Source organism: Peromyscus eremicus, chromosome 5 (assembly GCF_949786415.1).
Source record: "Peromyscus eremicus chromosome 5, PerEre_H2_v1, whole genome shotgun sequence".
In the NCBI taxonomy this organism is placed as follows: Eukaryota; Metazoa; Chordata; class Mammalia; order Rodentia; family Cricetidae; genus Peromyscus; species Peromyscus eremicus.
Window position 1 is genome coordinate 35,135,061 of NC_081420.1, and position 22,107 is coordinate 35,157,167.

Here is a 22,107-nt window from a genome sequence, read left to right on the forward strand (position 1 = left end):
GAAATCTATGACTAATTTTATGTAGAAACAATCACCTTAGACTAGGTCATGTAGACATTTGCTATGAGGTTATTGATCTCAATACACCCTCATTATAAAGCAAAACACCTAATATTCTCTTTATGTTGTTTAGTGAACAGTACAGAATTCAGCTTGTTAACTGTCTCTAAGACACCTAAGATGTGAGCTTTTCAACTAAAAGATCTCCTTAAAGTAAATTGAATAGCTAGGTTGTATTTTCTATGCATGTCAGGAAGTTTCAAAGATTCCTAGATGAGAGACAACAACATTTTGACAGATGTGTAAATAAGAGAGTAAGGTTAAAAAGCAAAACAAAAGCTGTATTGTGCGAAAGAAGCAAAGTAAGAAGGACTAAAGAAAAGAAAACGAGTAAGAGACATGATAGAAAGGCTCTCATGCTGTAGGACACCAAACTTCATAAAAACTAAAACTACCTTGAATTTTAGACCCTCATAACAAATTTTTATCACCTTTTCTTGTATCCCATGTCTATTCTTTCCTTTCTTCCTTTATTGGCTGTTTAATTTAATTTGAAGTATCATCTTATTCATCCATTGAGTTGCTAAAGTTTTAGCATAAAACAAACCAGACCATTCTCCATGTAAGAATTCAAGAAAAATCTCTACTACATAATAAAAATTTTTGATGTTTACTGTCCAGCCCAAACCAATATCTTCTTTCAAAGTCAGAATTTATATGAACCTGCTTCTGCTTCTCACTGTGATGTTCTCTCTTTTTCAAAACAGAACACAATGCTATGAACTAATGAACCTCTCTTAGCTCTTGAATGCATGCAAAGCACTAACTAGTTGCTTTGTTATTTGTCACTGTTTACCTTCAAGAGGCAGGAGAGTGTGATGTGATCCATATGCACCTTATATCTCTGTTATTTGTTCACTGCAATTGTGCTTGACCTTTAACATTTTTATGCATGTTTCTAACACAGAGGATAGTAACATGCCATGAATGTTTGAAAATCAATGACAATTTAATTTTAAAATGATTTCTTAAAATTATTATTATTTAACTTTCTACATCCTGACTACAGTTTCACCTCCCTCCTGTCCTCCTAATCCTTGTCCCCTACCTCCTCTCTATCCCACTCCCATTCACTACTGCTCTGTTTCTATTCAAAAAAGGGCAGGCCTCTGATTGTGATTGTGTCTTCATGTCTTATTCTCATCAACTGGTCAACCAAGTACTCATTAAATAAATAATTTTAAGCATCTACTGTGGTGATATTTTATTTGTACTGAAATGTGATTTTATTTGTATGTTAATAAATAAAGTTGCCTGAGAGTTAGAGCTAATAGTAAGCCATAGCAGAGCTGGGCGTTCATGGTGCACATCTTTAATCCCAGCACTTGGTAGGCAGAGCTAGGTAGATCTCTGTGTGGTCAAGGATACAGCCAGTATTGGAGACACATGCCTTTAATTTCAATACCAACCATAGAAGACCTGGAGGTCTGTACAGACAGGCAGTGATGAGGCGGTCATGTGGTTGGGTTTACATCCAATGTGAAGGCAGAACAGAAGTCTATATAAAGACAAACACACAGGAAGTAGGTCTCTCTTGGCTGAAGAGGATCGCTGAAGCAGGAAGGGTAAGGCTCTTAGCTCTGACTTCTTGGGCTTTTATCTTTACATTGGTTCTGTGTTTCTTATTTAATAAGATGGTTACTTCTACAATCTACTTCTAAAATGATATTTCACATAATGACTACAAACTAAATACTTTCTAATTTTTTGAAAATGAATTTTTAGTATAATTACCTACCCTTTCCAGCAACTTTCCAAAAATTTCAGTAGGCAGCTAGATATGCCTTTCTATACTAAAAAGTATAAGTCAACATCACAATTTAGATTCTAGAGTCCTAAAAAGTAAAGGAAACAACGGGAGGCTTTTAAAGTAATTCACAACTAAGTGAAAATGATAAACTTATAAGCATTTTCCAACTATAGGTCACATCACAACTAGGGAATCCAAGTGATCAGGGTGACTTTTTCTGTAAGAGTTGTGTGGAATTGTTGTGGGAATGCTGTCACTGGTCTGCTAGCAAAGTTAAAGGAGCATTTGGGTCCAAGGGGCTAAGTTTTTATTGGAAGAGTATGTGACACAAAAGATGAGGTAGAGCTGGGGGATGCATCTGATTTCTGGAACAAGGAAGCAAGCATGGCAGTGCAGCAGCGGGTACACTGGTTCAGATTCTCTGCTCTGTCTTGTGATTATTGTGCATGGATTTGCTTGTTAATAAATGGTAAAGTAATCTCCTGACTTCCTTCATTATCCGGCACCCCACATTGGGCTTCATATGTAAACGGAGGTGAAATTTTTCTGTCCTGACTGCCTGGTCCCAAATAAACACAAAAATGCTTATATTAACTACAAAATGTTTGTCTAGTATCTCAGGGTTATTGCTAACTAGCTCTTACATTTAAATTAACCCATTTCTATTAATCTAAGTATTGCCACGTGGCAGTGGCTTTACTGGTCCTCTGGCATCTTGCTTCTTGGGCAGCTCACTAATATCTCTCTCGACTCTGCCCTTTTTTATCCCAGGCTTCAGTTTTATTGCCCCTCCTAACTTTATCCTGCCTTGCTATAGGCCAAACAGCTTATTATTAACCAATAAGAGAAATAGATATTCACAGCATACAGAAGGATCATCCCACAAGAGGGAGTTGCATTTAGACCCTTATTCACGTTGACTAGTTAAAAATGAACTCTTGAATCTAAGACTCAGAACTATTCATTTCGTTTAATTGAACTAAGTCAAGTCAAAGAACTAGGGATTAATAGAAAAAAAATACCAATGTGTTGTAAGTGATCATGGTAATTATGGCAGCAGGACACAACTTATTGAGTGAAATTTCCTGTGACTTTCATCCCACTGCTGGGGAGACAGACGCAGAAGGGTTCTCAGTATTCTATTTTGACATTTAAATTTATAGTAGCTGAAGAATATAAGATAACAATTGAAGAGCTGTTCTAATTTTTTCCTGAGTGCTAAAGATATTTACTAGTCATATATGTTGAATAATACATTCTTCTGTATGTGCATATCTATATATCCATGTATCTATCTATCTATCTATCTATCTATATATATATATATCTTTTTGGTTATCAAATACAAATTTATTTCACATGGAATTTAAATTTATTATCTTAAACTTTGGAGCACTCAGCCCTAAGTCCTAAATGAGGTATCTTCATCAGTCTCCTCCTGTCAAGTCTGAAGGTACTATGCTGAAGATGAGGCTAAAAAGTTGTAAGAGCCTGGGGTGATGAATGACAGCTAGGAAATAATGTCTTACAGAAATGAATTGTATGCAATGTATGGAAAAATATTTTTAATAAAAAATAAATAAATTTATTCTCTTAAAATATCACAAACAAAAATAAATGATATGTGAGTATCTCACTTCAAGTCTATGTATAAAACTCTGAAGATTAAACATTATTCTTATTATTTTACAACAATTCAATTATTGATAAATTTCAATCCAAATTTCTAACAGAAACACAAGAAAGATAAAGGGTATGGGAACATGATTCCTCCAAAAGATGTTTTGAAATACTGAATTCAAAGGTATTATGATGGTTAAAATGAAGAATAATCATTTAACATCTCATTTGTAGCAAGCAGGTGACTAAGTAAATGAAGTCACAGGCTGGAGATGAAAGTCAGTAGCAGTAGTGATCCAGAAAGGATCATCACACACAAATACTTCATTCTGTGACCAGAGCGAGATCAAGGACAGGCACCAAAACTACACAGAGAAACCCTGTCTCAAAAAACAAAACAAAAATTTGGAAAATCAGCAACAAACTCAGCATCACAGAAATGAAATTTGGCAAAAAAAGAATTGAGATTGTGTGAAAATTTGCAAATCTGAAAAAGGCACTCACTACATCAAGTTAAAATCACAGTGAGAGGGCTGGAGAGATGGCTCAGAGGTTAAGAACACTGGATGCTCTTCCAAGGTCCTGAGTTCAATTCCCAGCAACCACATGGCGGCACACAACCATCTACAATGAGATCTGATGCCCTCTTCTGGCCTGCAGGCATATATTCAGGCAGAACACTGTATACATAATAAATAAATAAATCTTTTTTTTTTTTTTTTAAAGTGACTTATCTCCATACCCAGCATATATCTGTTAGGCCAGGTGGTGGTGGCGCACGCCTTTAATCCCAGCACTCAGGAGGCAGAGGTAGGCAGATCTCTGTGAGTTCGAGGCCATCCTGGGCTACAAAGTGAATTCCAGGAAAGGCACAAAGCTACACAGAGAAACACTGTCTTGAAAAACCAAAAAAAAAAAAAAAAAAAAAATCACAGTGAGAGGCATAAACAGTAGACTAAATCGAGCAGAAGAATAGCAAAGCAACGGAATAAGTTAAAGGAAATACTACACTTGGATGTAAGTGTAAAAATAGATTAATAGATGATATATATGTATAGATAGCTGTCTGATAGAAACATAGATAATAGATTGATAGATAAGTAGACTATAGATAATAGTTGATTTATATAGATGATATATACATAGATAATAGATTGATAGATAAGTAGATTGTAGATAGATATATACATAGATTAATAGATGATTTACAGATAGATGCATAGATACATAGATAGATAGACAGATGTATGATAGATGGCTGAAAGATAGATTGAAGACATATAGATTAAACAAATATGACTAAACCAGGATGTAACCAACAGAATAACCACAGAATCCATGAGGTAAAAGAAATAGCCCAAAGAAAAACACTACAGGCATATAAATATGTTCAATGAAAATGTAACAGAAAAATCTCCAAATCTAGAGATCAAAATGAAAGTTCAAACACAAGACACTTTTAGAAACCTAAATATATAATAAGAGGAAACAACTTTCCATGGTGCATTATAGGCATTTGCTTATCATAGAAAATCTTCAATGTCTTAGAGTAAATATTTGTTCTAGAGTGTTGTTAGAAGTCTTTTTATTGATTGTTATGTTCTGTTAGCAGAAAAATTGTGCATGGTTCTCCCCTAGATCCATATTCTATCAAGTCCCAGATTCTTGGGCACCCAAGTAGTGTCAGGCATGAGTTCCTCCCTCCCTTTAGCCATTTTTGTCAGTTGCCTCTACCTTGAAGTGTTCAGAGTAAGAGATTTGAAGCATTCATTCCTAAATGGACTATCTTCATCAAAGATACCTCAGGGGTCAGGGAGCTATGCAGAAGAGGAGGCAGAAAGATTATAACAGCCAGGGGAAATGGTTGACACAAAGAAAGCAGTGTCTTCAAGACATAATAGGACTGAGACACATAAGAAGTCATAGAGACTGTTGCTGCATGCAAAGGGTTTATACACATATTTAAGCCAGACAGGCTCCCAAAACTGAAAGCAGAAGTTGGACATGAGCACCCATCCGTAATCAATAAATTATCTCCAATTCACATCTAGTTGCAAAGGAAAATTAGTTTTCTTTAATGGAGTCTCACTGGGTATATTAACCACAGTTAAGGACAGGCCTCATGTCTAGCAGTAGATGGCCAACACAAATGAACTCAGTGGTACTTTTGTAAACATTTTGTCTTATTTTTCTCTGTTTGGGTATTTTTTTTACCTTACATTTTTTGTTTATGTTTTTGTTTTGCTTGTATGTTGTGGTTTCTGATTTGGTATTTTTATTGTTTGTGTATGTGTATTGTGTTTCTGTGTTTTTTTCCTCTTTTTTTGTTTGACTGTTTTTTAAAAGGAGAAGGAAAGAAAGGTAGTTGAGTAGATTGGGAAGTGGTCAGGTTTAGGGAGAAGTTTTTGGTCATAGAAAAACCATGATCAGAAAATATTGCATGAAAAGATGATTTTTCTTTTTCTTTTTTCTTTTCTTTTTTTTGGTTTTTCGAGACAGGGTTTCTCTGTGCAGCTTTGCGCCTCTCCTGGAACTCACTTGGTAGCCCAGGCTGGCCTCGAACTCACAGAGATTCGCCTGGCTCTGCCTCCCGAGTGCTGGGATTAAAGGCGTGTGCCACCACCGCCCGGCTGAAAAGATGATTTTTCAATAAAAACATTTAAAAGGACACTAATAGAAAGGGCAATTACTCCCACTGGCTTAAGACATAACTACATATTTTAATGGCATGGAAGAGTTGATAAAGAAACACTCTTACATGTGATAAACACCAATATAGCAGAATCCAAATCTGACATGTATTTCCTACCTTGCAAGAATAACTTGAATAAATCAGAAAACTGAACTCCATCTAAATAACTTCAAAATAAAATACCAAAACAAAATAAAATAACTAGAAATAAACATACCCAAGAAGGTAGAAGAATGTTACATTGAAAAATTTAATACAAGTTAAAAGAAATGGAAGAAGCACTAGAAGATGAAAAGACCTGCATGCTCATGCTTGACAGAACTAATTTAATGAGAATGACTGTGCTACAGCAGAAGATTTTCAGGTCCAATGTAATGGTGGACAAAATTTCAATGTGTGATCTGGAGAGATTGTAAAGCAAATCTAAAATTAAAAAGAAAACAAAGTGTCCCTGACAAAGCCAAAACAATAATAAGCAGAAGAAAGAAGCCTGGAGGTAACACAATATCTAATTTCAAGTTTTTCTATAGAACTACAATAATGAAAACAGCAAGCTACTGGTTGAAAAAAAACTGACAAAAGAGAGAGAACAGACATTCCAGAAATAGGGTAGGTGAGATGACTTCGTGGGTAAAGACAATTGTCCCCTATGCTGATGACCAGTGATCCCTGAACCCATGTGGTTTAAAGAGAAAATAGACTCCAAGAAGCCCTCCTGTGACTTCCAGCTGCATAGTGTGTCATACACATGTCCACACACATGCATAAAATAAATAAATCATAAATAAATATTGTTAAAAATTAAGTGAGAGACTAGACAGATGGCTTAGCAGTTAAGAACATTGACTGCTTTTCCAGACAGCCATAGTTCAATTCCCAGGCCCCACACAGCATCTTATAACTACCTGTATCTCCATTTCCAAGGAATCCAAAGTTTTCTTTTGGCAACAGGCACATACATAATGCATAAATATATATGTAAGGAATAAAACACACAGGCATAATAGAAAATAACAATAAAATAAAATAAATAAAAACAAGAATACTCAAATGTAAATTCACAGAGATAAAGCCATCTAATATTTAACAAAGCAATAAAAATACATAGTGGGGAAAAATATAGGTTCTTTAATAAATGTCTTGGATAAACTTTTATGTACATTTAGAACAATGAGTCTAGATCTATATTTCTCATCATATATAAAAATTAATACAGAAATTCAATAGTATATAATAACACATATAACACCTGAAATCTAAAAAAACAATATGACATCGAACATAGATAAAGGTAAGAAATATATAAAAAATGACTCAGTAATCAGAAATAGTACCAGTAATGAACAAGTGGTATTATATGAAATTAAATACTTTTTGCACAGAAATAAATGCATTCAGTAAAGTAAAGAAGAACATATATAGGGTTTTAGAATTCATCAGATAGTGAGTAACAACTATTGATTTGGAGATAGAGAATTACACCACTTCCCCTTCCTTAACCTCCTTTGACCCTTCCCATGTACATCTGCAAAGTCCCTCTCAGATTTATGGTCTTTTGTTCTTCAATTAATATTGATACACATACACACATATGTATTACGTGTGTATTATATATATTCTTTTGAAATTATTTTGTTAAAACTAGAGTTGTCATGCTTTCCAAATATGATATACAGTGTATACTTTTTACTGAGAGATATTAAATTTGAGGTAGTTTGTCCTGATGGGAGACATGATACATACCACAAATGGAGACTATTACTCAAAGACATGAGATTAAGTTGAACTTAAATGGTCATGGTAAATTAGACCTTTTTATTTTTAAGAAAACCCTGAACTTTTCAGCAGACAGAAATGGGTGATTAAAAAATGATGTAGCCATAGTGCTAGCATGGAGCTAGGTATCCTCAGCAACCCAAGTTCTGTATGTAAAAATGTAATCATATTCCCATTTACTCCTGGCAAGTACAGAGACAATGTTAACTTCCTGTACCAAGACAGTCCTGTGGAAATGCCTCAAGGCAGTGAAGAGTAATGGGTAAAAGCTTTGTACAAATTCTCCCTTCCTCTACTATGGTCAAAGACCCAACAAGGAAGTTTCTAAGGAAGTTTCTGGAGGCTTACATGTAAGTGGACACAGTTTGGTGTGTCAGGGGTTGTGAGATGGCTTGACACATTGCTTCCACAATCAATAAACAGAGAGAGATAAATGCTATTGATTTACTTCTTTTTTCTTTTTACTCAGTTTGAGTCACAGTCCATAAAATAGGGTCTCCAACATAGAAGAGAGGTCTTTTTACCACATAGCCCCATAGTGAGAATATAGTATAGGGTATCCATTATGGAAATTGATGTAGAAGTTCATAAAAAATATAGAAGTTGGTCTACATTATGAACCAGTTATACAACTCCCGAGTATATATCCAAAGGACTCTATACCTTACTAAGTATATACTTCTTTATCCATGTTTATTACCATTCTATTCACAATAAACAAGAAGTGAAAATAGCTTAGACCTATCAACTGATGAATGGATAAATATAATGTGATATATATGCACTATGAATTTTTAGTCAGCTCTAAAGATAATGAAATTTGCAGGAAAATGGATGTAGATGGACAAAATCATTCTTAATAAGGTAACCAAAACCCACAAGACACATGCCAAATGTTCTTTTTCATGTATGGATCCTATATTTGAATTTTTAAAATACATATTATTATTATTTCTTAGTTATGTGCATATATGTTATGGGGTTTAGGTATCTGCACATGAGAGAAGGTGCCTATGGAGGCCCGAAGAGTTTGATTCTCCTGGAACTGTAGATACAGGCAGTTTTACACTGTCGGAAGTAGATGCTGAGAATCAGACCCAGATCCCACAGAAGAAAAGTATATACTCTTTACCTCTATGTCATTCCTCTAGCTCCTTATCTTTGAAACTTTAAATATGGGCATTTAAATTGAAGTATCTTTAGAATTCATGAAAGAATCAAAGGTCTAGGAAATGAATGGCAAAATTTCAGGACAGAGAAGGAATAGTAAAACATGGAAAGTGTTAAGGGGAAAGAGGATTAATGGGAGAAAGACATGTTAAAGGATGTGGGGAAAAAGAAGGCAGGGGAAAGGAAGGTTAACTAAAACTAAATTCTTTTTTTTTTTTTAAATTTTGGCTTTCAAGACAGGGGTTCTATGTATAATTTTGGAGCATTTCCTGGATCTCACTCTGTAGACCAGGCTGGCCTCAAACTCACAGAGATCTGCCTGGCTCTGCCCCAAGTGCCAGGATTAAAGGCATGCACCACTGCTGCCTGGCAAAACTAAATATTTTTTTTAAAATCCGTATGGAAACCTAGTATTGTAGAAACTAGTTGGTATTGTAATTTGGTAATTAAGGGTATGTATAAAATATTAACATGCTCTTACTAAAACAATGAATAAACCTTTTGCTTTGTTCGGTTGCTCTCTATGAGTTAGAATGATGAGCAGAGCAGCTTGAGTGGGAATAACTAGTCCATTTAATTCTCTATAAGTGACTCTCATTCTCAATGAGGCATTTGACTTTATTATCTTGGGGCTCTTCCTGTGCTCCATGGAATGGACAATACGGGTGAAATTCCAGATCATCCTAGTCATAGGCGAAAAGGGACAAGGTCTGCTCTTTACAGCCTCATTCCTCAGAGTAATCGTGGTTCTCATGACCTCTTGACTGCCCTTTGGCCAAGTCCTCTCTGTAGGTTAGATCAGTATGATGAAAGGGTCCAGTGATAGAAGAACAATGTCTACTCCAAGGCTTTCCTGTCCTTTAAAAGGTAAGCTTAATTTACAGTTCTTATGCTCAGGTATTCTTTTTTTTTTTTATTCTGGCATACAATATGATATCAAATAAAGTTTGACCATGACACATTTTGTTTTTCCAGAAAAAAGTGTACTATATAATATCAGGGCAAAACACTTTCCATATATCTCTAACAGGAGGTACTAAATCACTTTTCACTCTTATAGCTATATTTCCATTTCTACTCCCTCTTCCTCAGTGCCCTAAACAAATTCTGTGATTTTCATGGACCTGTTCTTCATCAAAGAACCAGATTCTATATAACAGCCAAAGACCATCACTTGTATCTCCTCCTCTACTCAAAGAACTCTGATTCTGTTCAGACTCTGCTGATGATTTCTAAGGAAGTGTTTATCCATGCAATATAGACCACTGTCAATGTTATGGATGCATCAATAATAAATTGAACATACTAGGGAATGGTATAACACATGATATGGTTGCACAATAAAGAGACATCTAACTGTGACTGAAATGAAGATTCCATACTCTTGCTTTACTTTCAGATAACACCATGCTGACCACGGCTGTGAAATATCATAAAGGGACCTGTTTAGAACAAATAAATGTAATTAACAATCAAATTCAATTGTAATACAACTGTCATAGGTACAGCCAATTACATTCTGATTAGATTTAGGCCCAGTTCCATAGACAGAACCTATATTTATGTAGGTAAGCCTGGCTGAAAATCTGTGACTTAGAATATTTTAAGCTGTAACTTGAAGACCTCATACGATGTTTTGTTAAGTGAAAGTACTTAGGCTACAAAAAAGGGGGAAAAAAACACCAAAAGAACAACAATCATTGTAAACACACAGAGAGAGAGAGAGAGAGAGAGAGAGAGAGAGAGAGAGAGAGAGAGAGAGAGAGAGAGAGAGAGAGAGAGAGAGAGAGAAATCCTCTACACTTCTGGATTTGCACCTTACATTACTGGCCTATTGTGCCTAATATGCAGAAACAAACACTTTACCATATTCCCTGGATACTCTTCCCCGCCAAAAAAATTACAAATGGTAAACTGTTCTGAATGAGGCTTTGTGTTGCAGTGCTCAGAAACAGTGACATAAATGGGACTCTAACTAAGATAAAGGGACAGAAACACTTAAGTATTCAAAGAAAAGTAAAAGTCTGGGACATAGATACTTTGGTAGCACATGGAATTCATAAGAGCCTTTATGGAGAAGAGAAGTCTACAGTGATTTGCAACTTAATTTGGACCCTAGTAATAGTCCCAAAATAAAGTAAAAGGGTCATATTGACTCCTTGAGTCATCATGGTGGTGCGGATGTTTGTACTTCCTGAAGTTGAAGAGTCATATGGCCCTCACCTTCATTACAGATGCTCCTTCTTCTTGCCCCCTAGCAGTGTGTGGCCTTGAGGGTGGTTCACTGGCCTATATATGGAGGTGGAATCTTTACTGGAGGTAGGACTGCAGCGAAACAGCCAAGCTGTGCCAGAACGCCTCAGAGATGCCACTGTCTTTCTCTCAACCAAGCTCCTGTAAGTAACTCTTTCCTTTTGTTCTTTTAAATAAGATGAGACACTCCATTGATTTACAAGAGCCTTTGGAGAATTTACATTTTTGGTGTCACTTTTACCCTATATAGAATGAACAGACATTTATTTGTTCATGCTTAATCAGGACAAGTAAAATCAGATAAAGCTTAGAAATACTTTCTAGTCATTGTTCTAGAAAGCAAATACACTGCACACTCTTGGATCAGTGGTTGTTAAAAGGAGTCTTCATTCCAGGTGACATGTAGAAATGTCTAGAGACATTTTGAATTTTCTTAATTGAGAAAAGAAGTTTATCAGTATCTAGTGGTAAGAGCAAGTCTTTTGCTTATACAACCTCAGATGACCATGGTATGAAATGATCAACATCTAAAAGTAAATTGCAGAAATTGAGACATTTGACTGGATGACGTAAAAGGAGATTTCTTACTAAATTTGTAGTAACTGTAGAAAGAAGAATGTACCATGTCCTGGTTTCTGGATCTCTGCTAGGAGATGCTTGACTTGAATGAACTTAATTGTATTTTCTAATGTGGGGACTTAGTGTTCAAGGGTAACAGATAGGTATCTATACAACTTTAAAATTATCATTTAAGCAAAATATATTTCAAAAGGGATATTATGGTAATACTACCTTTTCTTCTTGATAAAATTTCTAAGTAAAGAATTGGTAACAAACACGAATTAAATTTTATGAGGTAAAAAATCCAGTATCATTATCTCCCTGTGCTCAGGTTAAACTGTGGGTATCTTTCACTTGATAAATGGATGGACTTTACATGTACTTACTGTATACATGTATATCTACCATACATAAAACAAATTAGTGAAAGCATCATGATTTTTGACGTTTTAGTTATACAATAAGAAATAGTCTTCATGAGGTAAGAGTGCACTAATTTTTAACCCAATACCAAATGGTCAATCCTAAAATCATATACAAATATTGTTATAGTGACTAGTATATATGTATTTAGTAAGACATACATATATGCATATAAATGTGTATATATGTATATACATTGTATATATGTATTTAGTAAGGCATACATATATGCTAATAAATGTATATATATGTATATACATGTAACAACTAAAGAAAAGAAAGTTGTGAATTTGAAAAAGAATAAGACCATGTGGGAGGGTTTGAGATAAAGAGAGGAAAGAAGGAAATGATGTAATTATCATAACCCTAAAGAACAAAAACAATAATTTAAAATGTATTTATCTGAATTATTTTTTATTTTGCTTATAAATAACTGGTGGTTTCATTTTATACTACATAATCTTTTCTTTTTTATATTTTTATTTTGCAATACAATTCAGTTCTACATATCAGCCACAGATTCCCTTGTTCTCCCCCCTCCGGCCCCCCTCACTTTCCCCCCAGTCCACCCCCCCATTCCCACCTTCTCCAGGGCAAAGCCTCCCCCGAGGACTGAGATCAACCTGGTAGACTCAGTCCAGGTAGGTCCAGTCCCCTCCTCCCAGGCCGAGCCAAGCGATCCTGCATAGGCCCCAGGTTTCAAAGAGCCAACTCATGCAATGAGCACAGGACCCGGTCTCACTGCCTGGATGCCTCCCAAACAGATCAAGCCAATCAACTGTCTCACCCATTCAGAGGGCCTGATCCAGTTGGTGACCCCTCAGCCATTGGTTCATACTTCATGTGTTTCCATTCGTTTGGCTATTTGTCCCTGTGCTTTATCCGACCTTGGTCTCAACAATTCTCGCTCATATAAACCCTCCTCATTCTCGCTAATTGGACTCCCAGAGATCCACCTGGGGCCTAGCCACGGATCTCTGCATCCAGATCCCTCAGTAGTTGGATGAGGTTTCTAGCATGACAATTAGGGTGTTTGGCCATCCCATCACCAGAGTAGGTCAGTTCGGGCTGTATCTCGACCATTGCCAGCAGTCTGTTGTGGGGGTATCTTTGTGGATTTCTGTGGGCCTCTCTAGCACTTTGTTTCTTCCTATTCTCATGTGGTCTTCATTTACCATGGTCTCCTATTCTTTGTTCTCTCTCTCTGTTGTTGATCCAGCTGGGATCTCCCGCTCCCCCAAGCTCTCTTTCCCTTGACCCTCGCCCTTCACTACCCCCACTCATGTCCAGGCTGTTCATGTAGATCTCATTCCATTTCTCTGTCATTGGGTGATCCCCGTGTCTTTCTTGGGGTTCTGTTTTCTAGGTAGCCTCCCTGGTGATGTGAGTAGCAGTCCAGTCATCCTTGTTCCACATCTAGTATCCTCCATAATCTTTTCTAATGTTTTAATTGTTTTTGAATTTTTTTGCCTAGTCCTTTTTCCTATTAATAAATCTTACCAGTACCCCAATTTTATTTTGAACATTTTAAATTGCATTTATCAAAGGTTCTATAATTTTCAGATTTGTTCACTAAAAATAACAAATTTTTCAATTTGATAGTTACGTGAAGCTTCATCCTCTTGAAAGCATTAATTATGGGTATTCTAGAGTTCTATATTGTCCACCTATAAAAATGTAATTTGATAATGACATTAACGTACTTTATAACCATGAAAACTCATTTAAAAGAGGTTATTTTATCGAGTGAGGCAAATAAATAAAATAAAGATTAGTGGGGTTTCCATGATCAAATGTTCAAAGGTAAAACTTAATCTCTACAAGTAACATCTGCTGACACTGAGCCTCAAGACTACGAATATGTTCCCTATGACCCAGTTATAACTGAGAGACCCTGGCTGTGTACTGACTCACAATGCATAATGCAAAGCTCATTGTGTTGACAGTATGCCATACAACAGCTGATACAAGATACAGGGACAAATCAATGAATTCTACCAGCTTTCTCTTTCCACAAAATGGTTTGATGACATTACACAGGATCAGTCTACCCAGAGGGGTATCAGAAAGTTCAACTTCATAGAAAAGACACTCTGCAGATTGTTGTAAAATGACAAACTCATAGAATAATTACCATAAGATACTAAAGCCAGTCCGGAGGTGCCTTTTCATACAGGAATCCCAACATGATCAGTGTTACACGACAGTCACTCATGTGTTTACTCTTTTCAGGCAAGAAGATAAAATGGAAGCTACCATGCTACCCTGTCAAAAGCACACATTGCACACTTAGTCAGAAAAACTCATATTTCTCTTTCCCATCTTCAGCAATGACTTCTGAGCCTTAGGTGTGGGTTTTGTGCAAAGGAAGAGAGAGTTTGCACTAAGATTGAATCTCCTAGGAATGTCAGAAGCTATACCCATAAAGTCTCACTAACATGATTGCCTAAGCATGAGTTGAATATTGACAAAAACAATAGGCATACTAACATGAATGAAGTGAAGCCCAGGAAAGCTCAAGCCTACACAAAGAACTAGGCATGATGAGAGCAGAAGAAATAATCTTCCCCAGGGAAAAGCACACCCATCAGTTATCAACACTAAATGGTCCTCCCTGAAAATCTCACATATAAGTAACATTATACAGGTTGCCAATATATATTTAAGAATATACATACTTATTTTTCTATGTATGTATGAATGTACATACATATATGTACCTAACAACAATTAATGAGAAAAAAGGCCATGAATTTAAAACAGAGCAAGGAGAATTATATAGGGGGGTTGGGAGAAGGAAAGGGAAGGGTAAATAATGCAACTATATTAATCTAAAAAAAGTAAAGGAAAAGTGATGTCTTGGAGGAAGTGATCATTGAAAACCAGCATAAATTCTTCAAAATTCTTACAACACTGAACTAGAAGACAATTAATTTAATCTTCCAATAATGAAAATTTCATAACTATTTTTGAGATCAATCTCAGGCTGTGGGAAGTCATCAAGTTGTGAAGTTCTGACACTATATACTTGTGCAAATATAACAATTTAATTACATTTGACAGTGAGAGATGCTTCTTCACTACCACTGCTATATAGTATCAGATCACACAGGGGAAGGCACTGGGCAAATACGATGGAATTTCTTTTGGTAACTTTGGATGACTGGATCTGAATGGCTCTTGTTTCTGTTAGTAGGGGCCCTTCTGCTGCTGCTGGTATCAAACCTCCTTCTATGGGAGAATGTGGTCTCTGTGCCTTTGAGTAGTGATGAGACTGATGATGATCAGCTACACCTCAAGGATCTGTTTGATCATGCCCTGGTACTGTCTCAGAATATCAGTAAGCTTAACACTGAAATGCGCAGGATATTTGTAAGTACTTCACTTATATCTGTTTTACTTATTTTTTTCATAAAGCAACCTCCCTGTCAAAGATTGTCCTGTACCACATTTATAATTAACATGAGCCAAATTTCCTTTACAGCTTACATAAAGATGTGTTACAAATAATGCACCTTTCTAACAATAAAATAAAACAACCTTTATTTAAAAAGTAATGTAAGAGAATGGGTTAAGCTTTGAAATTTCCCCTACTTATCTTTAAATTTTCTTAAATTTCCATTTGTGGCATAAAAATCTAATAGACACATCTAGGGAAGAGCTCTGATTTCCTTACCTTGTTTGCTGGAGGCCAGTATCTGTTAGCATTATTGCTTAGCACACGACAGGAATCCAATAGAGAAGAAATGCACTACAGTGAGTCCATGGAACGAATTAAACTAATCTAAATTATGATAGTGTGTCAAGAGGAAAAGACAAACAATGAAAACCAACGAACAACCAAACCAAACATTACCTTCTCAAACTTTTAAATGCTGGGAGTCCTTGTTTAAGGAGGTACAAAGAATGAGTTTATTCAACTAGAATGGAGGTTTAGAAAAGGAATGGTTTTCTGTTCCTGAGAGCTGTGTGTTGGTCAGTCAGTATCAAGGAGGAGAAAGTACACATGGCTTTTGCATAGAAATTGGTATCCAAAGAATGTGTCTTTTTTTTGCAATAAATATGTATTTATGCTGTCTTTTAATTTACTATTTTTTTCTCACCCTGTCTCAGACTATCAGTGAGTCTTCTGCAAAATTTTTTGACAAATTTGTAAGTATCTCCCTTACTTCTATCTTCTTTCCCCTAAGCCTTCATCTCAATGACTTTGCTTGAATTTAGCATGGGGAAACTTCAAATGTAAGTTCAAGTAATATACCTCCATGGGTAAAATAAAGTGCCAAGAAATAAAATGTCGAATAAAAATGGGACAGCTCCAGGAAATCTCTGGTTTGCAAGATTACAAGGATTTCTAAGGTTTTTCTGCTTTTTCAAAAATTATTGTTTATTTTAAAATATCCTCACACTTGGACCACAATACTTTAATAGTTGTATCCAAGAGAGAACTCTGATTCCATGATCTTGCTTCTACAAAGCTAGTCTCTGTTGCCATCTTTACTTAGCACACTGGAGACATCCAATAGAGAAGAAGCACAGGAAAGGAACAGAATGAATCTAAACTGTTGTAATTCAAGTGGAGAAAAAGCAAATAACAACAAGATATAAGCTTCTCATAAACTCTAAATCCTGAGGATCAGGTTTGAAGTTTTCTGGAACACCAGTTTATTCACTGGGAAGGCTGGATTAGAAAGAAACAGCTCTGTCTTCCTGAGGGCTGTTCAAGGTCAGTCAGGGTCATGCAGGAGACAAGAGATGGCTTCAGGACAGAAATGGGTACCCAGAGAATGTTGCTTTTTCTAATAAATATGCAATCATGTTGTCTCCTTACTCGCTACTTTTTTTTTTTTTTTTGCCACTCCCCTCATTTGGACTCAGCTAAGCTCGTCATCAGAGTCATCTGACCAATTCGTAAGTGCTTCACTTATTTCCACCTTTTCTGTCACAAAAGACTTCATGCTAATGACATTCAAAAGACTAAATATCAAGCAACACCTCCACAGGGATATAGTGATATTATGTTCTTGTACTATTACACAAGAAGCCTCTTGCAGTAATCAGTAAAATGAGAATGGGAAAGCTACAGGGAACATGATTTGAAAGAAAAAGAAAAACAGAAAATAAATAGAAAAAAAATGATTTGTGTGATTTTCTATTTTTTTACTTTTTAATTAAAACAATATTATTGTAAAATAGAAGTGTAATCACTGTGGATAGAAAAGAACTCTGATATCCAGATCTAGCTTTTAAGGAACAAGAAATATTTTTCACTTATTTCACTGCAGATACCTAAGAAGTTTGAACTGCATTTGAGTCAGTTGGGTGTAGGAAACAGAACCAATCCAAATGGAAGCCATGTCAAGAGGGAGGAAAAACACTAATTGATTTTTCAGGAACTCCCAGCGTTAGGAATCCTGTTAGAGATATCCAGTACTAGAGGGGGCTGGTTGACAGGAAACATAGGCTTTCTCCTCCAGATGACTATATGTTATTTGTTCAAGGTCTGTAAATATAAAGGAGAAAAAATTATAAGGCTTCAGTAGAACAATGGGCATCAAGAGATATGTCTCTGCATTTGCAATAGATGTGTTATTATTGTGTTCTTACTCATAAGTTTCTCATTCCTCATTCTTTACTGACCCTCTTTCAAATTTTTAACATTCCTAGTAATCCATTAAACTTTTGCACAGTAGCTGATGATCAGATTTGAATAACAAGTTAATAATAATATATTTAAAATATAATATTTAAGATTATACATTGATCAATATATTTTTTATTTCATTGTTTACTATTTCCTAAAAATGATCAGTGTTTTTATATTTACTTTTGTCAAATGACACAATTCCAGTCAGGATTTATGATTAATATTGAATTGTACTGGTGTATATACTCACTTGTAATAGAAAGAAAACATACAATTTTAAAAGGTCCAGTTAAAAGACACATCAATTTGGAGATACAGGAAGCAAGAAATTAACAAATTTAGATACAGTATACCATGATACTGGGCCTAGATTCTAGAGAAAGATGATCTTTAAGACACTTTATATTTATCAATTCTGTTATTTTATAAGAAAATAAAATAAATAAAATTCTTTGATAAACAAAGATTTAGAGAAAATAAAAAATAAGAGAAGAATAAATAGAGGAAAGGGTTAAGAGGTTTGAAATTAAGATGTAAAGCAAAATGAGATTAAGAAAGAAAGGATCAAAATATTCACTTTGTTAAGTTTTTAATCTTAGATTTTATGCAGATTTATTTTTTTAAAAAGTATACATCTATAGAGTGCATTAATATGTTTATTGTGGATTCATTGTCTAATTTTTCAGAAACCAATTATTTGAATATTAATTTTGATATGTACAGATGCTTGAGTTTCTTGGAGGTAAGGAGTTACTGGCTCAGACTCTCACCTCCTGCCACAATTATTCCATCAAAACTCCAGAAAAGGTGGAAGAAGCCCAAAAGATCTCTGTAAGTCTATAGTTTGGCTTTTCAGTTAAAAAGCTGAAAGAGCTCGCTTTACTTTGTCATGCTGCAGATTTTTGTAAATACTGAAAGAGAAGTGGAAACCAAACCTACATGAAAATAGAACAGTAGGCTAACTTTGCTTTGTCATTCTGCAAGTACTGTAATAGATGTGGTAACCACGCCTGCAGGAAATAGGTTGAGAATGAACACGGAAAAGTCCTGCTAGATACTTCATAATAAATAAGCAAATGTTAAGTGATATTACAGCAGGTCCATACATGGTCCATTAGAGGGTTGTGGTTTAATGATATCTCACCTCTAGACTTTACTCAGTAACTACAGTAACAGCAGTGTTGCTTTTCTGTTACCAGTGAATGGCTCCCCACAGCAAATCTCACATTACTGACCACCATGCTCAGTCTTCTTGATTTTCAAGACTTGTTTGATTCTACTTCTGCTTCTTATTTTCCTATTCATTCCTCCAACTCCTATGATTTCTTCTTTGTCTTAGCTGTAAGCACCTGAACAAGGGAGCGCTATAAACACGACCTGATGCTCCTGATAATGAGCCATGCCTTCAGTTGTAATGAGAAGGTCTGCGTATCACTGCAGCTCTAATTTACAACTGTTAGGATCTTTCCTTATGATTCCTTTCCATAACTTATCTTCAAATGAACTGATTTAGGCATCATGTGAAAATAAGAAGGCAAAGTGAAAGAAGAAAAGTGTATCTAGGTGTGTACTCTAAGACCAGGAATTTCACAAAGTGCATTATTGACAGTGCTGCAATTAACATCCACAAAAGCTGGATGGTGTAAGTAGACTGAGGCTTTGAAAATTTTCTAGAACTTGGACCATCAGCCTTCTCTGTCAGAATGAGTGTCGGGTTCCATCCAACTCAAGTCCTCACTCTTATTCATATGCAGCAATGGTCCCAGTTACCTGCCTTGCCAAAACCTTTGGATCTGGGCCTTTCCTTCATGTATTTTTCCTCTTTCCACTGGATTTCTCTCTACCCTTTTCATTGTCTCTTTAACATCTAAAGATATTAGCACATGAAGCACTTTAAACCAGGAATGAGTTTCATGTAAGAGTCTGGAACACAATGGAAAGTCAAAATCCTATTGTTATTTCTATTCATGCTGTTATTAAGAACAATGACTTCCTGTTGTTCTTTACTTATGTTCCAAAAATGTGCCACTCTGCTAGAGGCAAGGAGAGGGACTGCTCTAGTTTGAGGAAATCACACTTATTAATGCCAGGTTGTCTTCATGGAATATTTTTATTAATATCTTAAAATAACCTAAAAATAATTATGATTTTGACCAATCTAGTTTGTTTGTGTGATGAATCTATGTTAAATGTCTTGCCATTTATACTGGGGGAAATCTATTTTTCTTGAATCAGAACACCTATTAAGCCCCAGCAAATCCCTGGGTTCTCCCAGACAAGCAAAATAATAAAGTATAAAAGAGTTTACAGGGGGATCAGATGGCAAATTTTATATAGAAAACATAACATGATCAATTAAATGTGTAATTGGAAATAATATATATGTATATACATACATTATTTTATGATGACAAATTATAGGTTAATCATTTTTACTTTATTAATCTATATTATTTTTATTACCCTAAACCACTCTACCTTCCCATAAAAATAACTAATGGAGATTTAATTTGGATATCTCATAGAAAACCAAAACTAATTAATCCTTCTTTATTTCACTTATTAATATAATTGCTGAAACATGCTGCTTAGCTTGAAGACTTTCCAAAACTGATACTCAGTAGAGTGCGGGCTTGGAACGACACTCTTGACAACCTCCTGACCATACTTGGAAGTATGCCAGGAATGTATGATGACATCCTTTCAATAGCCAAAGACATTAGGACAAAAAATGAAGAGCTTTTTGGGGATGCCAAGAGTATACTCAACAAGGTGAGCAGTGTTACCTTCACTTGCTGCATTGATGAATGATATGACCTTTTACAATGGATATTGAATTTTGAAAACCTCACTTTGCAAAAACAAAATTTGACACCCAATTTTGTAGACATTCTCAGAACTAATGGATAAACATTAAAGTATGGCTTTTTCACAGTAGCATGAATAGTACCTGTAGGTCTGGGCAGAGTGAAATATTCCTGACTATTTCATTAGAGTCTCCTATCATGCTTATACCTTGCTAACGAGCATTAATTACTAAGGTCAAGTCCAAGTCTTTGCTCAAGTATCAAATCCTGTTCCTTTTTCTTCAGAGTCATAAAAACACAGATTTCATCTGAAGTCAATTAAATGTAAGAAAATGTGTGCACGCAACTTGCTTTTATTCCATTGGACAAAACTGATTATTTCCCTTTTGTGTCAGTTATCAATAGCAAATAACTTTTTTGCTTAGGGATAGGACTTTGTGTCTGCTTCCCCTTCTCAGTCCTGGAATATTATCTGGTTTGAACCTGTTCAGGCCTTGTGCATACTATCTCAGTCTGTATGAGTTTGTGTGTGTATCAGTCACGTTGTGTCTAGAAGACCCTGTTTCCTTGCAGTCACCCACAAGCTCAGCCTCTAACAATTTTCTCCCTCCTCTCCTGTGTAGATATTGGATCCTTGAGGGGAGGGGTTTGATAAAGACATCCTACTTAAGGCAGAGTGGTTCAGAGTCTCTTAATCTCTGCACACTGAATAGTTATGTACCTCTTTTTAATAACTATATACTGTAAGAAGAAACTTCTCTGATGAGGCTTGAAAGATCCTCATCTATGTGTATCACAATATTTTATTGCTATGTTCATTTAGCCGAATAATAGTAATAGGTTTTACACTAGGTCTGTGACCTATCTTGTCTTAGGTTCTAAGCCTCATTAACAGTGTCAGGTATGGGTTTCATCTTATCCAATTAATGAGCAGATGGTTACCCCCCTAACATTTTCACCACTCTTGCATCAGTATATTTTGGAGGCAGCTATCCTAAAAAAAGACACTGGCCTGCAAAAAGCTTAATATTATTATCATTTTTCTAAATGTAATTTAACATCTAGGAAGGAAAGGAAAAGCAAACACAAGCTGTGTTAATTATAACTGACTGGTTATCACTTTGGTCATCAGGTTTTTGGAACAATAGAAAATGTGGATGATACCTTCTGGTCTGGTCTTGAAGACTTTCAGTCATCTGATGAAGACTTCCGCTTTTTTGCTCTTTGTAAATTATCCTATTGCTTGCATGTTGATATGAATACAGTTGACCTTTCTCTCATGCTCTTGGGGTGTGTGGTGCTTGTTGATAGTGACATCTGCTCATCCTCAAGAATTGGAGATTATTCATGA

At 35.6% G+C, this 22,107-nt stretch overlaps 1 protein-coding gene across 2 annotated transcripts; it reads left to right on the plus strand.

Annotated features, from left to right (window-relative positions):
- The first annotated feature begins 11,433 nt into the window (after positions 1-11,433).
- On the plus strand, positions 11,434-22,107 carry LOC131911256 (prolactin-7A1-like). Of its 2 annotated transcripts, none has more exons than XM_059263236.1 (7): positions 11,434-11,464; positions 15,499-15,677; positions 16,419-16,457; positions 17,181-17,213; positions 18,673-18,780; positions 20,542-20,721; positions 21,889-22,107. In XM_059263236.1, the coding sequence occupies exons 1-7, from the start codon at positions 11,434-11,436 to the stop codon at positions 22,105-22,107; spliced, it is 789 nt and encodes a 262-aa protein (XP_059119219.1). The 2 variants fall into 2 exon arrangements, with proteins under 2 accessions (XP_059119219.1, XP_059119220.1); XM_059263237.1 differs by having other exon boundaries at positions 15,502-15,677.